Source organism: Cyprinus carpio, chromosome A4 (assembly GCF_018340385.1).
Source record: "Cyprinus carpio isolate SPL01 chromosome A4, ASM1834038v1, whole genome shotgun sequence".
NCBI lineage: Eukaryota > Metazoa > Chordata > Actinopteri > Cypriniformes > Cyprinidae > Cyprinus > Cyprinus carpio.
In genome coordinates this window covers 15,781,601-15,800,023 of record NC_056575.1, presented here as the reverse complement: position 1 = coordinate 15,800,023, position 18,423 = coordinate 15,781,601, and the positions used below count along the sequence as shown (strand labels likewise).

At 37.5% G+C, this 18,423-nt stretch overlaps 1 protein-coding gene across 1 annotated transcript in view; it reads left to right on the top strand.

The window, feature by feature from the left end:
* The window catches only part of LOC109065737 (CUGBP Elav-like family member 2), a 132,758-nt gene extending 117,988 nt beyond the window's left edge, over positions 1-14,770 (top strand). The window contains exons 9-15 of the mRNA XM_042742984.1: positions 1,667-1,730; positions 5,750-5,884; positions 7,362-7,487; positions 10,579-10,776; positions 11,515-11,658; positions 12,070-12,235; positions 13,920-14,770. Of these exons, the coding sequence (XP_042598918.1) occupies positions 1,667-1,730; positions 5,750-5,884; positions 7,362-7,487; positions 10,579-10,776; positions 11,515-11,658; positions 12,070-12,197 (795 nt within the window). The 3' untranslated portion in view covers positions 12,198-12,235; positions 13,920-14,770. The remainder of the gene's footprint in view (positions 1-1,666; positions 1,731-5,749; positions 5,885-7,361; positions 7,488-10,578; positions 10,777-11,514; positions 11,659-12,069; positions 12,236-13,919) is intronic.
* The last annotated feature ends 3,653 nt before the right edge of the window (positions 14,771-18,423 follow it).

Sequence of the window (18,423 nt, the reverse complement as noted above, 5' to 3'; positions counted from 1 at the left end):
GGAAAAATCATGGGGCCTTTGAATATTGTTGTGGACAATTGGGGCCTTAGAGTCAAAAAGACTGAGAACCACTGCATTAGGAGCTACAATTGCTCCAGCTTTCTTATTACTTTTAAGAAGGCAGACAGAGAGGGGACAGTTTTTAAGCAGCCTTGGTTTCAAAAGTATTTTTCGCATTTGTTTTCTTCAGTGACATTTTTAAAATCTATATTAAAAAGCCTCAAAAAGCCATGATCCCAAACCAACCAATGCTGAGATCAATCACCACAATTCAACATTTCATCCCATGGCATGATGCATTGCAAAGAATGTAGGCCTAATCAAATAAAAATGTAACAATAATTTTTTTTTCTTTTTTTTTTTTTTTTTACTTAATTATAATTATATAAATAATACATATAAAATTAATATAGGAACGTATACTAGGCTTTAACAATCATGGTAGGTCTGTCTTAAAAGGTTTATGCAATATTATTAAACATCTTTTTCTCTGTAGAGAAAATGAAAGAGATTTTTACTTCCAGAATCAGGCTTGGGTTGTGTTGTGTAATTGGATTGGGTTGAGGACAATGCATAAATTCCCTGTTTCACTCATGCCCTTCTTCATCCTCCTAAATATAAAGAGGATATACCATGGTGGTGACATTTACTTGCATTTATTCCATAAGGACAGTGGGTGAGGATTTAAAGGACTATGCAAGAGCATTGGGACAGGGCCATCTCTCCCACCATTCCGCTTCTCCTTTTTCTGCCTTTTTACACTTCCCTGTCATTTTGAGGTTACGTTTAGCTTTTAAGCAGTCTGAGGGGTCTAACTCAATCTCATCCTAATCCTCTAGAGTCATTTAGAGTCTGCTTTCCTCTTCCCTTTCATATGCAGAAACTGCCCAGGACAGCAACACACTGCCAGCAGAACTGACGGGTGACTCTTAGCATGACAGTTTTCACTGGCACCGATGTATGAGGCTATTACCTTGAAGTGGTCCTGAAGTCTTTTATGATTTTGTTCCTCTGAATATTTTTACATGGTTTTCACTCTCAGCACTATGTTTTATGTTAATCGGAAATTATTGTTTTAAGAGACCACAGTTGCCGTTATTCCTTGACTAAAATATATTAATTGATTTAGCTTGACAACCTTTCTAACACAGTATTTTAATCATCCTCACTTGTGTTAAACTTTTAAAGTTTTTAAAGTTAACTTCTTTAAAATTAAAGTTTTTGTCCTAGCCAGCTGCATCGCAATAATGTGCCATGCCACAAGCCATTTTGTTGCGCTAAGAAGTTCTATTAACATTAGACAGCACATATGTTGTGTATTAGAAATCAAATATATTTTAATTGGCTGTGATTTTGTTGGTATGAATTCATTTATTACACGGAAATATTTTGTTTCATGCAAAACTAGAGCGGGCCCAATACTAATACTTGAGGAACACCAGGTGCTAAAAAACTCGAAATAACAGATAGAGGCTTTTGTGTTGCTTTACTGTTGACAGACTGCTCACTCCAGACAACATGAAACATAAAAACAAACCACAATGTTTCATTCATATTTAGCTAACACTAGCTCCTTCAAACATTATCCTTAAATATCCATCACCATAAGCCAATACATAATAGTGATTACACATTAATGGTCTGTTTCTCTCTCTTTTTGTCACAGTTGCTCCAACAAGCGACCTCCTCCAGTAACCTAGGAGCGTTCAGTGGTATTCAACAAATGGCAGGTGAGCTACTGAACTCAGATCTGTGTTAGCCCCATTGTATCTCTGCAACTAAACTTCCATCACCCCTACTAAACCATTCAAACCAGCTCTGGATTGCATTAAAAAAAAAAAAAACAGTTTGGAACCTCAACCCTGAGCAGATCTAGGATCAGCAGAGGTTCAGCTGAGCTAAACATTCTTATACTGCCTCAGAGTTTAGATTCAACATGCTGCAGAGTTCTTGGCTTAATACAATGTGCAGCACACCTGGACACATTGTAATGTTTGTAAGTGTGTGTGTGTGTGTGTGTGTCAGAATTTGATGATGAACTGAGACTTGATTGATCACATAAAAGCCATTCTTTCCACGCCTGTTCTGATGTGCATCAAACCTTTTTTTTGTTGTTGTTTCTTGGAAGAGAAGTTTGTCTCATCATCAAATCACATCTCTTTGCCTGAGCTCTGGGAGGCTTATGGGAGACCAAATCATGATGATATGCCCCATCAACCCTCAGATGTTCTCAGCTTTTTACATTTTCACTTTAGCAGTTCTCAAAGAAGAGGAAAAATGAAAGTACCCTTATCCAGATAGGCCACTTATCACAGTTTGTTTATGCCATGAATACTGTCAAATTCACCAGAAACCCGCAGAGAATTCAGCAACTCAAGATGGTTTCTTCATCGAAGCAACATGATATGTTATTCTATCTTCACGCTGACTTGTTTTAGCACTCTGGAATATGATTAGTGTTTTAAAACATCTGCCAATGAGCTCCTGCTTACTCCGGGTGTTAGACAGGTGCATGTTGTTCTCTCTTTGACAGTTTTTATGCCTCCGACATTATGCTAGATGCAACAAAAAATTAAAGTTCCTCTTTGCTCACTTTCCTTTTCTTCTTTTTTGCATTTTCAATGTTTTTTCGCTGTCTTGTGCGTTACATTCCCAGTGTGCATCTCTGTTCTTGTCAGGTCTTAATTGTGGTCTGTTTATCAAGCTGCCAGGCCTTCAAGGGAAGTGAAATATTTATAGCACACGCTCTCGCCTAATTGCAGCTTCTAAGGATGAAAGAAAAAGAACGTATTAGCATCCAAAATGGCTTACAGTGTGTGTAGGATGAGTGGCTTTATCTCCTAAAGCCTCCCCCCCCGACAACAGTTTTGCACACCAGAGAGTGGCTTCCTCATTAATGTAGGCTCTTGTGGAGAGGGTGAGCAGGACTGTGGTGTTTTTGTTTACCATTATGAAGAGTTCTGGAAGCTCTCGTTTAAGTTTAGTGGTACATCTGTGACAGCCTCTCAGCGAGAATGAAGTTCGCATCGAGCCAAACCAGCAGCAGCTGCCACCACACAATTAAAGAGCGAGAAATTCCCATATTACCATAACAATTGAATTTTCTGGACCTCATTTTTTTTAAAGCAATATATTCTTCCAAAACAGATTAGTTTAGACATTTAATCAAACTGGTTTATTTGAGGAAATGAATGGGAACTGGTCAGGCATGATGGACAAAGTAGTTTTTTATTATACATACAGATTATATACAGCAATGTGTCTGTGCTGGATTAAAGAAACTATTCAACCATTTGCTCATGTGTCGTTCCAAACCTTTTTGGCTTATTTCTTTTGTGGAACAGAAAGGAAGATATTTTTTTTAAACGTCCAAGCTGCTCTTTTACATATGGTGGAAATCAAACAGACTGTTGTTATGTACGTGTTATACATTTAAATATTGCATATAAATACTTTTCACCAGGTTCAACCAATGACATTTGACTGTGTTGACGCTAAACTTGGTGCGACACATCTTGATTTGCCATATTCGAATTTACCTCAGCACAAATGAGCCACACTCAACCAAACATCTAAGTATACAGTAGTCATAGCCATGGCCTAGTGGTTGACGTACACAAGGGGTGTCCAACCTTACTCCTATATTACCACTATCCTGCAGAATTTAGCTCTAGTCCTAATTAAACAGACCTGAACCAACTAATCAAGGTCTTAAGGATTACTAAAAACTTTGAGGTAAGTGTGTTGGGGGAGGTTGGAGCAAAACTCTGCAGGACATTTGGCCACCAGTAGGAGGATTGGACACTTCTGGCATACAGACATGTCGAGCTGTGAAGTTCATGCAAGAGGTGCAGGTTTAAATCCGATCTGCCTCATCCCTCATCAATCCCACTATACTTTTTGTTCTACTGTCTGTTAAAGTGGAACAACGGCCAAAAATTTAAATGTAAAAAGTTCAAAGTAGACCATTGCATAAACCCAAGCCAGAAACCTGCTCAATGTGACCAGATAAACATATCAGTCTGTTTGAGACACTGCTTGAAGTGCAAATCGACAGGAGCTCTCAAACTCAACAGGATTTGAAAGCTTTTCTCGGCTGAATTGTGAAATCTTTGGGCCTCTCCATCTGTCGCCTGGCAACCGTCTATGATTGGCAGACGATATATACAGCTGACATCTGCTGTGTCTGTGCTGTGGGTGGAGTTACGAGCCATAAGGAGCTCCATTACACATGATGAACATTCAGCGAGAGCCAGCATCACCTCTTTCCTGACACCTCTCTCTCCGCTCAGTACGCTGAGAGTGTGAACATACTGCATGGATGGATCTCTCTCTCTCTCTCACACACACACACACACACACACACACACACACACACTAGCAGAAGTGCCCTTCTCAACCACAGAACTCGCATTGTGCCAAATACTCAATGCCCATTTTTTGACACTTGTGTGCCAAAAACTCAAAATGGTTCCTTTTCCGCTTTATTCAGAAGCACAAAGGTGGTCACAAAGCCCTCAATTTCAGAGTCCATTTCTGTCGTAACCTCCTTCTTTGACCTCCCAAGACTGCACTTTCTCATCCAATGAAGCTTTTTCTAGCTTCTTTTATATTAAATGCTATTCAAGGTTGAAGACTTGAACCATGAAGTCAGAGATGACTTATTTTCTTCTTTTTATTTTCTTCTTTTTATTTTTACTGTTGAATATTCGTTTCTTTCGGAAATGCTACATTACGGAAGTGGACTGGGTCTTGAGAGCCATTTCATGCCAATTTTAAACCTGCTGTTCAAGATCTGCAACATGTTATGAAATCATCTCTGCTCTTATGTCTTGACCTGGGCTTTGTTTTGCAATTAGAGGTAGATTTCCTGTCTCTAATCACCTTCTGTGATGTGCTAATTAGACTCTTAATGCACTTCTCTTGCTTGCTCAGTGGATCGGGAGGGCAAACAACCGTGGCGTCCCCAGAGCACTGTCTGACCAATCCAGATTACACACTACTGATGTCTAAAGGGATAAGGCTGGAAGAAACAAAGACATTTTTTTCCAGATGGCTTTGGATCCTGTGTTTGAGCCTTTGCTTTCAGTCTCACTTGACAAACATTGATGTGTACTTGTCGCCTTTCAGGTTGTCACTTGTCCGTGAAGTCCATAATACTTTTTTATTTTCAAATGGGTGCTCACAATCTTCTCTTATTGCGCACTTTCATCGAGCCAACACTTGGGATGAATACCAGACCATCATGGGGCATTGGTGACCTAATTGTGGACTTGTAGGAGGGTGGCAGTTGGGACAGGGCATATAATTCTTCAACAATCCAAATACTGTAATTCTGAAGTCTGATGTGTCTCTTGTGCGTGCTTTTTTTTTTCTCTGTGTGTTTGCGTACTCCCTCATAGTATAGAGTATATACATTTTACATGTATATACAACACATGCTGTGCATTTTCCTGTACCACTTCCAATCTCTGTTTTTATTGGCTGTGAGCCACTTCCCATAGCGTGTTGGCATCATGGCCACTGCATGTAGCCTTGCCCCAAACACGCTAATCTAGAGTCACCTTTGGAGTACCCGGGCTCACAAGTAGAATCGGATCTTCTGTACGAAACGCCTCTACACACAACTCTACGAACTCTCGCACACAAAGACCTGCTCGTGTAGAGCATTCTGTAGCACATGTGGTTCCTTTAGTTTTACATGCACAAAACACACACATGCACACATTGACACTTTCTCTTTCTTCAGGTATGAATGCTCTGCAGTTGCAGAATCTGGCCACTCTAGCAGCAGCAGCGGCTGCAGCACAGAGCTCAGCCAGCCCGTCCACCGCTAGCGCCCTGACCTCCAGCACAGGGTCCCTGGGAGCCCTGGCCAGCCCAGGTAACCAGAGGCCGTCCCATCATCATTATCCTCTTCGAGATCGGTATCATTTCCACCATAGCGTCGTTGTCCCTTCATTTGTTGTAGTCGAGTTCACCATTTCGTGTTTATATGTGTGTGTTTGTGTGCGTAGTTCCTTGGTACCATCCATCATGGTTCATGTACATCATCATTATCTTCATCCTCATCTTGTTTGGGAGAGTGTGTCCATATGTGTGGCGTTGAGCTGTTGTGCTCCTTGGCTTTAACCGTGCTCCATTTGTTTTGGAAAAGATGAATTGTGAAACCAGGAGACACTTATAAGTGTGACACATGGTTCTCCGGTCTTGCGTTGAAACTCGAAAATTTCTTTCAAACTTGCAAAAATGAAGCAGAGAGAAAAGCTTTTATATGATTCAGAGTTCTTTTGTTTCAAGAGATGCTTTGTTTGTATCTTATTGCTCTTTTTTGAAAACATTGCCGTCATTATCATCTTCATGATTGCAATAATCTTTATTGTTGTTGATGTCTCTATCTTGTCTTTTTTTTTTGTAATTTTAATAGATTCCCTTTAGGAATTAATAAAGCACAATGCATGCATATATCTATCCATCCATTCATTTTATCCACTTTATTAGGACTGCAGCATATAGCCAAAAAAATTTACAATTATAATAAATCACAATAATTTCTAGTTCATTGGTGATGTTCAGTGTCATTAAAATAGGGTGCTTTTTTTAAATCATAAAAATCTCTGTAGTAAAGTCAATTTTAAATGCGAAATAAATACTGAATGAAAAAAAATAAAATAAAAAATAAAATATTAACTAAATAAATACACAAACATACAAACAATTTAATTAAGAGATTAAATACATTAATAATACTGAATCACAAGTTTTGATTCGATTCGTTGTACTGTCTGGAGATTAAATACATTAATAATACTGAATCACAAGTTTTGATTCGATTCGTTGTACTGTCTGGCTTTAACCGTGCTCCATTCATAGTCACCACTTATAAGCTATGCCGAAATATAATGTAGAAACTTTCATTTTGATTTGTAGCGTGAAAAACGCTATACAAATAAATGTGAATTGAATTGAACAGCATTCAAAACCATTGAACTGATAACTTACCAACTTGAATAGCATTTATTCTAAAGTTTAAATCAGGGGCACTATTAAAAAATTCCAAAATCAGTCTAATGATTCCCTATTTAGAAAACTAATAAATTTCATTATTAAAAAATAATTGCGATGTTTACAACGTTGCTTTATGTTACATTGCCATCAAAGTGGCCAACCCTATCATCTAATCAGTGAATCAATCTTCATGCATCATTCCCTCTGTGTACCTCCACCCAAGCTTTTATATATGTATCTTTAACCATTTCAGTATCATCTGCGATTGTATGTGTGCGTTCAAACATCTATCTTTTTCTCTCTTCCATTCTCCACCTGTCTCTCCTTCCTGCTCTGTCTGTCTTTCCCCACAGCAGGTTCCACGGCTAACTCCAGTGTGGGTGCGATGGGTTCCCTGGGTTCTCTGGGAACACTGCAGGGTTTGGCCGGGGCCACCGTTGGCCTCAATAACATAAATGCACTAGCAGGTAGCGTCAACAGTGAGTACTACCGTCCATTGGCCTCTCCATCCCAATCCATACAACATCACCACTGCTCATAGAGATGCCCGCTTCTCCCAAGCACACACATAGCAATTTATTTTTTAATCGATTCACTCTAAACTCTCTAAACTTACACCAGCTAAAGCAAGGGCATCTCTCTGGGCTTACGCGAGAGTATGTTGGGTGAATTTCTCACATTGAGTCTTGCTGATATATTGAAATTGTGTGTGTGTGTGTGTGTGTGTGTGTGTGTGTGTGTGTGTGTGTGTGTGTGTGTGTGTGTGTGTGTGTGTGTGTGTGTGATTTGTAAAAGGCCTCATTATTGAATCAGATCAGATCAAATCCATTTGCTAAGTCAGAACAAATGTAGTCCATCCCTTGTGTTTGCACCAATCAAACACATCTCATTCCGACATGCTAACACACCGCTAAACCATTGCTCTGGGTGTTTCTATAGACGTGCACTTGTTTTGTCGCTATCGTGTGTGTTGTGTATATGTGTCTTTTTTACTTGGGGTTTGAATGATTTAAGACTAGACTAGGTTCTCAATTCCAGTCATCTCGCACCCGCCCTGCTCTGCAGATTTTGTATGTATCTTGTATCACTTCAGACGTTAGTTCTATTCGGCCGTAAGTGCCCTGCGAAGTGTACATCACAGGATATTCCACCATGATTCAAAAATGGATGTTCTACAGAAGACAAAAGTCATACAGGTGTAGAAGTGCATGAGGGTGAGTAAATGATGACAGAATAGTGAATTTTAAGGGATAGTTTAGCCAATAGAATAGCCAAATAGAAGTTTTGTCACTATTTAATCACCCTCATGTCATTCTAAACCCATAAGATTTTGGTTTGAAACACAAATGTATTTTTAATGAAACCTGGGAGATTGCTTTCTTCATAAGCAACTTAAAAGTAATCCATAAGAGTTCAATTCAAGTCTTTTGAAGAATATTTAGGCTTTTATTCATGTAAAAACAGTAGCTCAGCCATATTTGTTTGACAGGCGAAAACAAACCTCAACGGCCTTAAGAATGTTTGAGCTTCCTTTTACCATATTTGATATGATACGGATTTCTTTTATGATCTGTTTATGAGTTGTGGTGGAATGGACTTTCAGTGGCAAGTTCCTCTGTGTTTTGACAATAAACAAAAGTCTAATGAGTTTGAAACGACAATCCCTTAGGGTTAATAGTTCTCTTCTCTGGCTGTTGTGATCTACACCAGAAGCTGGTAAACAGATGTTTCGCATTATAACTGTTACCACATTCTGTATTTTTAGCACGACTGGAACGCTGTATTGACAAATCAGCATTCAAAACCAGAACTACTCATTTTATAATAGAACGTACCTAATGGGCATTGCGGAATGTAATTAGTATGAATAGGCGAGCTAAAGATCACCGCGACCTGTGCATGTGTATATGTCAGCACGCGGACAAAATCTCTATCTCCACCAGTGACCTTTCAGCCAGGTTTCTAGTTTTATAAATCAAGCGCTCTCTAACAAAACGCCTACAATTTAAATTCATTCAAATGACTCTCTCTCTCTCACGCACTCTCCCAGTGCTCATTTAAGAGGCTGTATAGTGTAATTGAATATAAAAGGTCAGTATTGTAATTATTGCTGGATAAATGAGGGAGCTGGCCGTCCAAGCACTTCGCTCATCATTTATTGTTTCCAGGCCGTCAAGCCAAAAGGCCAGTCAGTAAATACTCATGAATCAGTCTTTATAAACACACATACACAAAGACTAAAAGATAAAAAATATTGTGTACACAGTACGTGAACACAACTGCTTCTACTGTAGCATGATTTGATGTGTTGTTTTACATTATGGATATGCATTGCCACAAGGGATTCTCTAGTTTAAGTGTCTTTTTTCATTTTGCACAAGGTCAGTTTTTGAACAAGATGTGGAACATCCAGTTAATCAGTTAATTTAGGAAATAATTGACAGATTATTTGATAATAAACTGATAAACTAATATAATATATGCTCTGTCACCCTTTTTATGTAATGAGGTTTGTTACCACTGAAAGTAAAGGCAGTGTATATGAACGAAATACTGATAATGTTCAATAATTATATTTAAAGAAATTAATTATAATTATGTAATTAATAATTATATTCAGCCGGAATGCATTAAAAAATAAAATAAAAAATAAAGTGTTATAAATAAATGTTCTGAGCTTTCTATTCATCAAAGAATCCTGAAAAAAAAAAAAAAATCTTGGTTTGATTACAAGAAATGTTTCTGTCTATAAGTTCTAAGCATAAGTGTTTAAGTAACAGCTGCTAAATACATCACAGGAATAAATGACATTTTACAATATATTAAAATAAAAACCGTTTCAAATTGTAAAATTTCACAGTATTACTGTTACTATATTTTATATCAAATAAATGCCTTTGAAAGCAAAGGAGACTTTTCCAAAACCTTTTAAACCCTAATCTTAACAACCCCAGACCTTTTAACAGTAATTTGTGTGTGTGTACATATCTAGTCCTATAGATTGGAGTTACAGGGGTTACTCCCTGAAGCACATGTGCATCTGCTTTAGCAGTCAGGGGTTCTGTCGTTAATGGATCCAAGGATGCATTTGTATTTTATTAAAATACAGCCAACTTATTTTTAATACAGCCAAGATTGCTGACACGAATAATGAGATAATTAGATGTAGATTTCCACTGTGTGAGGTTAAAAAGGTGATTGGTCAGATGTTTCAGTGTGTCTGAGGGTCGCCGTGGTGATCGTTTCGTGCTGCTATTGTGACATTAGTCTGCATGTGTAGGCCGCGCTCCTCATTTGCATACACTGGTCAGTATATTATGTATCTTTTCTATCTTGTGTTTGTGTTTATATGTGTGTGTGTGAGTGGGTGCTGTTTATGATGTAATGTCCAGCGTGTCGTTTGTGATTCTGCTGTTTCGATGATGATGTCTACGTATGTCATTGTGTTTTATGTGTTTTGTCTGTATTTGTGCGTGTCGTGTTGTGCTTTGTTGTAGAAACACACCCTGAGTCCAAATTCTAACGAGTAAGAGCACTTCTTTTTTCTTTATTGTTGGGTTTTATGTAAAGTTGCTCACATGCTCTCAGGTATGGCAGCTCTGAATGGCGGGCTGGGCAGCACGGGCCTGAGTAACGGGTCGGCCGGGCCCATGGACGCTCTCACACAGGCCTACTCAGGGATCCAACAGTACGCGGCTGCCGCCCTGCCCACCCTCTACAGCCAACACCCACTACATTTAACAACGCTGAAGTGTAAAGTGAAATCTAGTTCAACTTCATTTAAGTAACACGTGCTTAAAGGGGCTACACTAACTTCACTAAGTAACACAGTGCTTATGACAAAAATTGGGACAAAAAAGAGTTGGAATTTTTGAGGCTAGCAGTAACATGGTTGATACATAGTAGAATAATTTTTTTTTTTTTTTTTTTTTGTGAAACTTTATGTCACATCCATAAGCGAAATGACAAAAATCACACACTGGTTTTTTTTTTTGTAATGGAAGAAACAAAAACTTTGCAAAAAAAATTTGTAATTGCATTTTGGAAGGATTACAGTTATTTGTCAATCTACAGTAAACATGGTTGAATATTTAAATATACATAGAGAGAGAGAGAGATAGCGTCTCAATTTTTTTTTTTTTTGTGAAACTTGGTCATTAATTTAATATTGAAGCTGCTCCATAACGAAAATTACACACACTACAGTTTTTTTTTTAATCAACAATATTAGAATGATTTTTGAAGTAACATATACCAATGGCTGCAAAAAACTCAAATAAAAATCAAAAAAATATCAATTAAAAATTACATCAAAAAATTCAATTTCACATCAAAATATATTAATATAGAAAAGCGTTATTATCTCTCATAAAAACTTCACAATATCTCATCATTTTTTTTTTTAATTATTTTTTTTTATTGTACTTAATATCCTTTAACGCGACACCGTAGTTGTGGTTTCTTCACTAAACGTGGACACATGTATGTTTTGTGTGTGCGGAACAGGACCTGAAGGAGCCAACCTGTTCATCTACCACCTGCCACAGGAGTTTGGGGACCAGGACATCCTACAGATGTTCATGCCTTTCGGAAACGTGGTGTCTGCCAAAGTCTTTATCGACAAACAGACCAATCTGAGCAAGTGCTTCGGTATGAACTGACATTCAGTCACTCATGGGAAAGACAACACAAAAAAAAATACCAGTAACATATACACACAAAACTAAAACTGCACATACACATATAAAATTACACTAAAAAAATACACAACAAAACAACAAAAAAAAAAAAAACATCTTTTATATAAAAAATAAAAAAATAATGAATATTTTGCCATCATATTAATGGCATTATATTGTTGTTTTTCAAAATTGAAATTAAATTGTGTTTATGAACCCTTTAAAGCTTAGTATGTAATACAGTTTTTCATTTTTTTCTACATTTAATTTTATATTGTATTTCATGCTGTCGTTTAGTTTTATTGGACATGGCATGAGCAGTTGTTTTGCTGGCAAACATGACTTGATTACAATCAAAAGACATTGTGTATGTTCCTTGCAGGTTTCGTCAGTTATGACAATCCTGTGTCAGCGCAGGCCGCCATTCAGGCGATGAACGGCTTTCAGATCGGCATGAAGCGTCTCAAAGTCCAGCTCAAGCGCTCAAAGAACGACAGCAAACCGTACTGATCTTAGCACTAGGGCCTCTCTCATGTTACACTGCTAGGGTAAGTCCCCACTGCTGCCACGGTTACCAAACTGGGACTCTGGGGGGAGGGGGTGCACGAGGGGGAGTTTCACCCTTTGACCACCAGAGGGAGCCACTCTCCCATAACCTTCTTTTCAGCTTTTTGAATTAATAACAGTATTATTATTTTTGTCTCTTTTTTTTTTTCTTCACATGAACGCTTCCATTTCCGCCATTTTTTGTATGACTTGCGATGGACGAACAGCTATTATCGGTCAACTTTTTATTTATTTATTTTTCTTTTCGTTTAAGTCATGTGTAAACTATTTGATTTTTTTTAAATTAAATATTTATACAATAGCTATTTCAATCTATGATGATAACAACAGCAGAAAGAAACGATGTATAAAGTATTATTTGTTTCTCTTTGTGAACCTGAGGCTTGTAAGGACAAGTAGAGAAGGTTCCGATATGATTAAAGCACCAATATGCACATTAACCTTTGCCCTTTGGCCTCTGGTGTCGGTTCAGGGCTTTGCTGCTCCTTCGAACCCTTGGCCCACTGGCACTAGAGAGGAAAGGGTTAAACCCGCTGTGGCCTCTCTGTAGTCAACGGCAACAACTGCCAAAACAATTATTGTTTCTGTCATTTTCTGTCAGTAAGGTTTTTTATTATTACTTTATTTTTTTTTTGTTTTTTTATTATTATTATTGTTATTTTCTGTCATAAGGGTTCTTCGTTTAGTAAGGTTTTTTTTTCAGATGATTGTGGTCTTTGTCCAACATAATTTTATTTTTTGTTTTTTAAAGAAAAAAAATTAGTCCGAATTTTATGGGTCAGATGATTGTGGTCTTTGTCCAACAGAATTTGTGTAGAGCATTAAAAAAAGATTTTGATCTGTCGATGGTTAAAAAGAATAAAGCATTCTAGGTTCTATGTGGAGGTGTGGGCAACTGAAAACTTGATATTTATCGAAAGAAAAAAAAAAACATAAATTACAGAAAGCCACAGGCCTGTAAATTTTATTTGTAAAAAAATGCAGTTCTATTTTTATACAAAATTTCTACTGCCTCTGAACTAAAGGACTTTATTTATTATCTTTTAAGTTATTGGGTTTGGAAAGTCGTCTTCTTAAACCACACAATCTGTTGCGTGACGAGAACACAGAATCACGTACAAAAACCCCTCTTTTTCTTTCTTTCTCTCTCACCTTACCTCTCGCCATTTCCCACAATCCCATCCGTCACGTCCCCATCATATCTGTCTCGACTCTCTCTTCCTCTTCTCTATTTCGTCATAAGTAGTGGGCCTTCATAAGTGAAATCTCTCTTTTTCGTTTCATTTTGTTTCGTATTGTTTGGTTTTTGTTCGTACTCTCAAAAAAAAAAAAAAAAAAAAAACGCGATCCATCTGCGGTCTCAGATCGGGAGATCAGACCAGGATGGATACTTTTGGGTGTATGTCTGTATGGAGGAGATCGAGTGTGTGTTTGTATTCTCTGTGTGATTCTTGTGTACATGTTGGCAGATTATTAAAAATTTGTGTACTGTATGAAAAAAAAATGCTAATGTGATGTTGGTGAAACGCTGGTTAAAATAGCGCTGCTGCTGTTGTTTGTTTGTACGTTTGTTTTGTTTGTTCGTTTGTTGTTCTCATGGTTTAATGATGTTAGTTGTGTGCAGGAGCTGTGTGTGTAACTCTCCTCTCCCGTTTTCTTCCCTAGAACTCATCTCCATGACTCTATGCTCATCGTTTGCCTAGCATGTCTACGTGGTGTACAAAAAAAAAAGTCTCATCGTCCCGTCATTATTTCTGATGTCTTTCTGAGTTCTCCTGCTCATAATCTGGTCTCCTTTTACTGATCTTTGTACTTTGATCTTAGCCTGATCTGTTTGGAAAATTTTGCATGTGACCTCATTTTGATCTTTTTTTTTTTCCTTTCTTGTTTTTGTTTTGTTTTTTGTTTGTTTAGACTGGTGAGGGTGGGAATGAGGGAGGGAAGGAAGGGAGAAAAAAAAAAAAAAAAACAATAATAATAATGTGAAAACGCTGCATTCACACTCTAGAGACAGAGTATATTTACTAACATAACCAGAGCATCATTTTAAGATAAAAGAAAAGAAATAGAAAACAAAACAAACAAAAAAAAATCCTGTGGCAAAACAATTACGAATATTTGCGTTTGACTTTTTTATTTGTCAGGTTGTTTTCTCTCTCTCTCTCTCTCTCTCGATTGTTTTGTTTGTTTGTTTGTTTTTCATTCATTTAGAGTAAACTTGAACGTTCAATACAGGGATTGGCGTTGGGACTTACTGTCGGCAACACTCTTAATTTGAGGCCTGCCGTAAGAAACCCATGCTGGTTTCTAAACGAATAGACTACTTCCACGCAGTTTTAATAATAATAATAATAATAAAAAAAAGCTGTCTGATCGATATTAGAATCTCTCAGAGCTTGCTCGTGGTTTTTACATTTTTCAGGCAGTGTAAAGTTTTTTGATAAGGCCATTTTAAGTGGCTTGATTTCTCATTAAAGTCTATATAAAACCACTTTTTTCTAGAGTAGTAAAGGTATAAACACACACACACACACACACACACACAAGATTGCCCTGTTTGGGGGGAAATGCTACCTACGTGTCACACCTTTTGCTGAACTGACTTACAGTTAGACAATCTGTGGTTTAAACTGCACATGAAATGACCTATATTTTATACTGTTTAAATGTATAGAGGAAAAAAAAAAACAGAGTTTGTGTAACCCGCCCACCCGCGGTCCCGTCGGTGTGCTTTTCGTGGATAAAGTCGTGGTTTCATCAAGTCTAACAGTCTTATTTGTCTCATGTTTTTAAAGAGAAGACTAAAAATCAATTTACTTGAACAATAGATAAAGCCTTTCATAAGTACTATTACTACTACTCCTTTTTGTTTTGTTTTGTTTGTTTGTTCTTTTCCTTGTTTTTTTTTTGTTATTCTTTCTTTTTTTTTTCTTTTTTTTTTGATAGGAGTCCCTCTTTGCTAAATTTCTTGTTGGGTAATTAGCTATATAAAAATTCTTAAAAGTTACAGTGTCGGCTTGTGAAGCATCTATGTCATTATATTATTTCATTTCTATTGTGGGAAACAATATTTAGATGTGTTATGTTGTTCAGCAAAAATGTGATTTTTTTTTTCTTATAAAGAAAAAACAAGATGAGTGGAACTTAGTGCCAAATTCTGACGGTACATCCTGCCTACAGCTTCAGTGTTTTACTTGTGAAATTATTTGATAACATGGGTATTTTATTACGTAAGTGTTTTGTATGGAACCCTCATATTTAAAGATATAGATTTAAAAAAGGTTGTTAACTTGCTCTTCTGTGGTCTTGTTGCCTGAAACTGTTCATGTTTTTGATTTCTTTCTTTCTTTTTACTTTATTTGTAAAGATGTAAAAAGTGCCCATGTGTCATAATCACTCTCACAAGCACACACACACACAAACACACACACATACATACATTCACAGGTAAGCACACACACACACACACATACACACACACGCGCGCACGCATACACACACCTATGCTAAAGGTTGACCTCACAACCCTCTTTTCTTTGACGGTGTGTGTATGTGAGCCCCTGAGATTGAGTCTCAGCAGTTCTCCTTGTATATATATATATATATATACACACACACACACACACACACACACACACACACACACACACACAATGCACTTACACCACAGAAGGCCCAAAATTTGACCGGACAAATTCATCTGATAAATCATGTTTGTCGGTGAACAGTTTATATATGATGGAACAAAATATTGACGTATTTTTGTGAATTGTGAATCAGGCGTTAAACTTTTGACCATCATAATATAATGCAGGGCCATCAAGACAGCCACATAATCATTACGCAACAACTGATCGGTGTTCCTCTACGTTAAACTCGAAACGTCTCAGTGTAGTCTCGCTTTCTGCTGCCTTTATCAGGACTATTTTATGTTCGTAGGACAAGCAAAACTCTGTCCTGATGCCAAAGTAGTTGAGCATGATCCACAGTGTTCGATAGCGCCTGTAGCACTTTGCTGTAAACGTTTACACATCTTTCGAACGGCCCGTAAAAATATTGTTTACAAACGTAGTTTACAGGCAGCCCCCTCAAACCAGTTTACTTCACTCTATAGCACTATTTTATACCCAAGCTCTGCCGTTGCCTTAACACGTCGATCAGTATTAATGGGCTGGAATACATTGCTGCACATTTAATATGTGTGCCAAGGTTGTGTGTGTGTGTTGTGTGACGGTTCTTCGTTGTATATTCGTCCACGTTATTTGTACTCTTTAGCCAAAACCGGATCTGCCCAACTTTGTGCCAGCCAAAAAAACAAAAGGGACTCATTCATGAAACAAGAATAAATTTGTTTAAATCATTTGTAAGCATTTTTATTACAATTTTCGTACAAGCAGAACAACTTTTTAGGTGTATAAATGTTTTTCCTTAAATTGTGTGTAAGCAGCATAGACGGTATAAAAACATGGACGTAGTGTCCGTGACGTCACCCATAGGTTTCCGAAAAGCGTTTTTGAAGCTTAAAGTAGGCGGAGTCAACCGTCGCCATCTTGGCAGTGCGTCACCGTGCGTCACTCACAGATAATCGGAAATTATCAAAAAGGCGCGAGCTGGTTGCTGAAACCACACCCACCTATCTCGACAGTGGTGACCGCAGCAACAATCCACCTGTCACTCAAGTGGCCACGCCCTTAATTATGCAGAACTTTAAGGCTTCATATAATTTAAACGGTTGAGTTATAAAAATAAATTCACCCCCTCGCAGTTGTCATGAAGGGCAAAATTAGCTATACAGACCAAAATATTTTTTTTGAACCAGGCTGTAAATGTTTTTTCTGCTGTAAAGCTGGGCATTTTAACACGGGGAGTCTATGGGATTGACTCCCTTTTGCAGCCAGCTTCTAGCGGCCAGTTGACGAATTACAGTTTAAGTCACTTCCGTGTTGGCCTCACGAGAGAGAGCGGGAGGTTGCTGCTTGGTAAGCAGAACACATTTCTGTATGTATTATATATAAACCACATAAATTGCCATATAAAACCAGTCTGAAGTAATTAATTTAATTTTTTTGACCATTCTTATGTAAATTGTTGCACACATGCTGCAAGTTTAAAAACATGTAAATCAAGTGTCTGTTCTCCAAACTAACTGAACTGTTATGTGACCTATGGCTATTTTTGCACACAAGAACATTTGTATAAACTGTTTGTAAAACTGTGACAGTTTTTGTATGAATGGTTTCTACAGAAATTAATTCGACTTTTTTTCATGAAAGAGGCCCCAAAAAATGTTTTTCTGTAATTCACCCCTTAATGAGCAAATTTCGTATTGGGAAGTTCGAGTCAGTTAGTTTATGATATACTGTTGCCAAATCGTATAAACACAAAAAAGCACATGCGCACTAGCACAAAACGCACAGTATTAAAATTGACGACTCCTTACGCTCACCCGACTCGCTGCTTACCCTCTTAGAAAGTTGTTGAAAATTCTGTTCGCAAGACCGAGTTCTATGTTGCATGTAAGTAATTATTACCATGCTAAATTTTTCATGGAATGCCTCTTTGTTTGACCTCATTTTAATTGGTTTGACTTGATGTAATATCACTCTGTAATGAACTGCGGTTCGGCTTAAGTGTTTTTACCTCAGCACAGTGCATTATGAATAGTCGGCCGTTTCCATCATTTATCACACTTCATCGCAATCAACTTCAGACAAACAGGGTAAGCTTTCACGGCCAGCACAACTTCACACACACATAAAACCACACATTTGTCAGATGTTTAGTAAAGCACAAACTCACAGGGAGTTCTCGCTGAGACTCTTCGCTCAGGGGTTTTACACGCCACACGCATCTGAAAATCTGTTTGTTGTTTCTTATGTTTCTTTCTTTCTCTTAAGTGCTATTTAACAAGTGTATTTTAAAGAAAAAGAAAAACGATGTGTAGTTTCTTTGCATTTTGGCTTCTGTCAAGTTTTTTGGAAATGTATGTGTTTATCTAATGTGCCGTAACAAAAGCTTGTCGTCTGTAGATTAATATCATTTTGTTTGATTCGAAAAAGATTTCAGTAGTTTTAAGTATTGTCTTGAGAAAAGCCAAAGTCGATGCATTTCAGTGGATTATGTAAGCGTGATACATGTTTGTTTGACAACACTTTGAAAATCTGTCTTT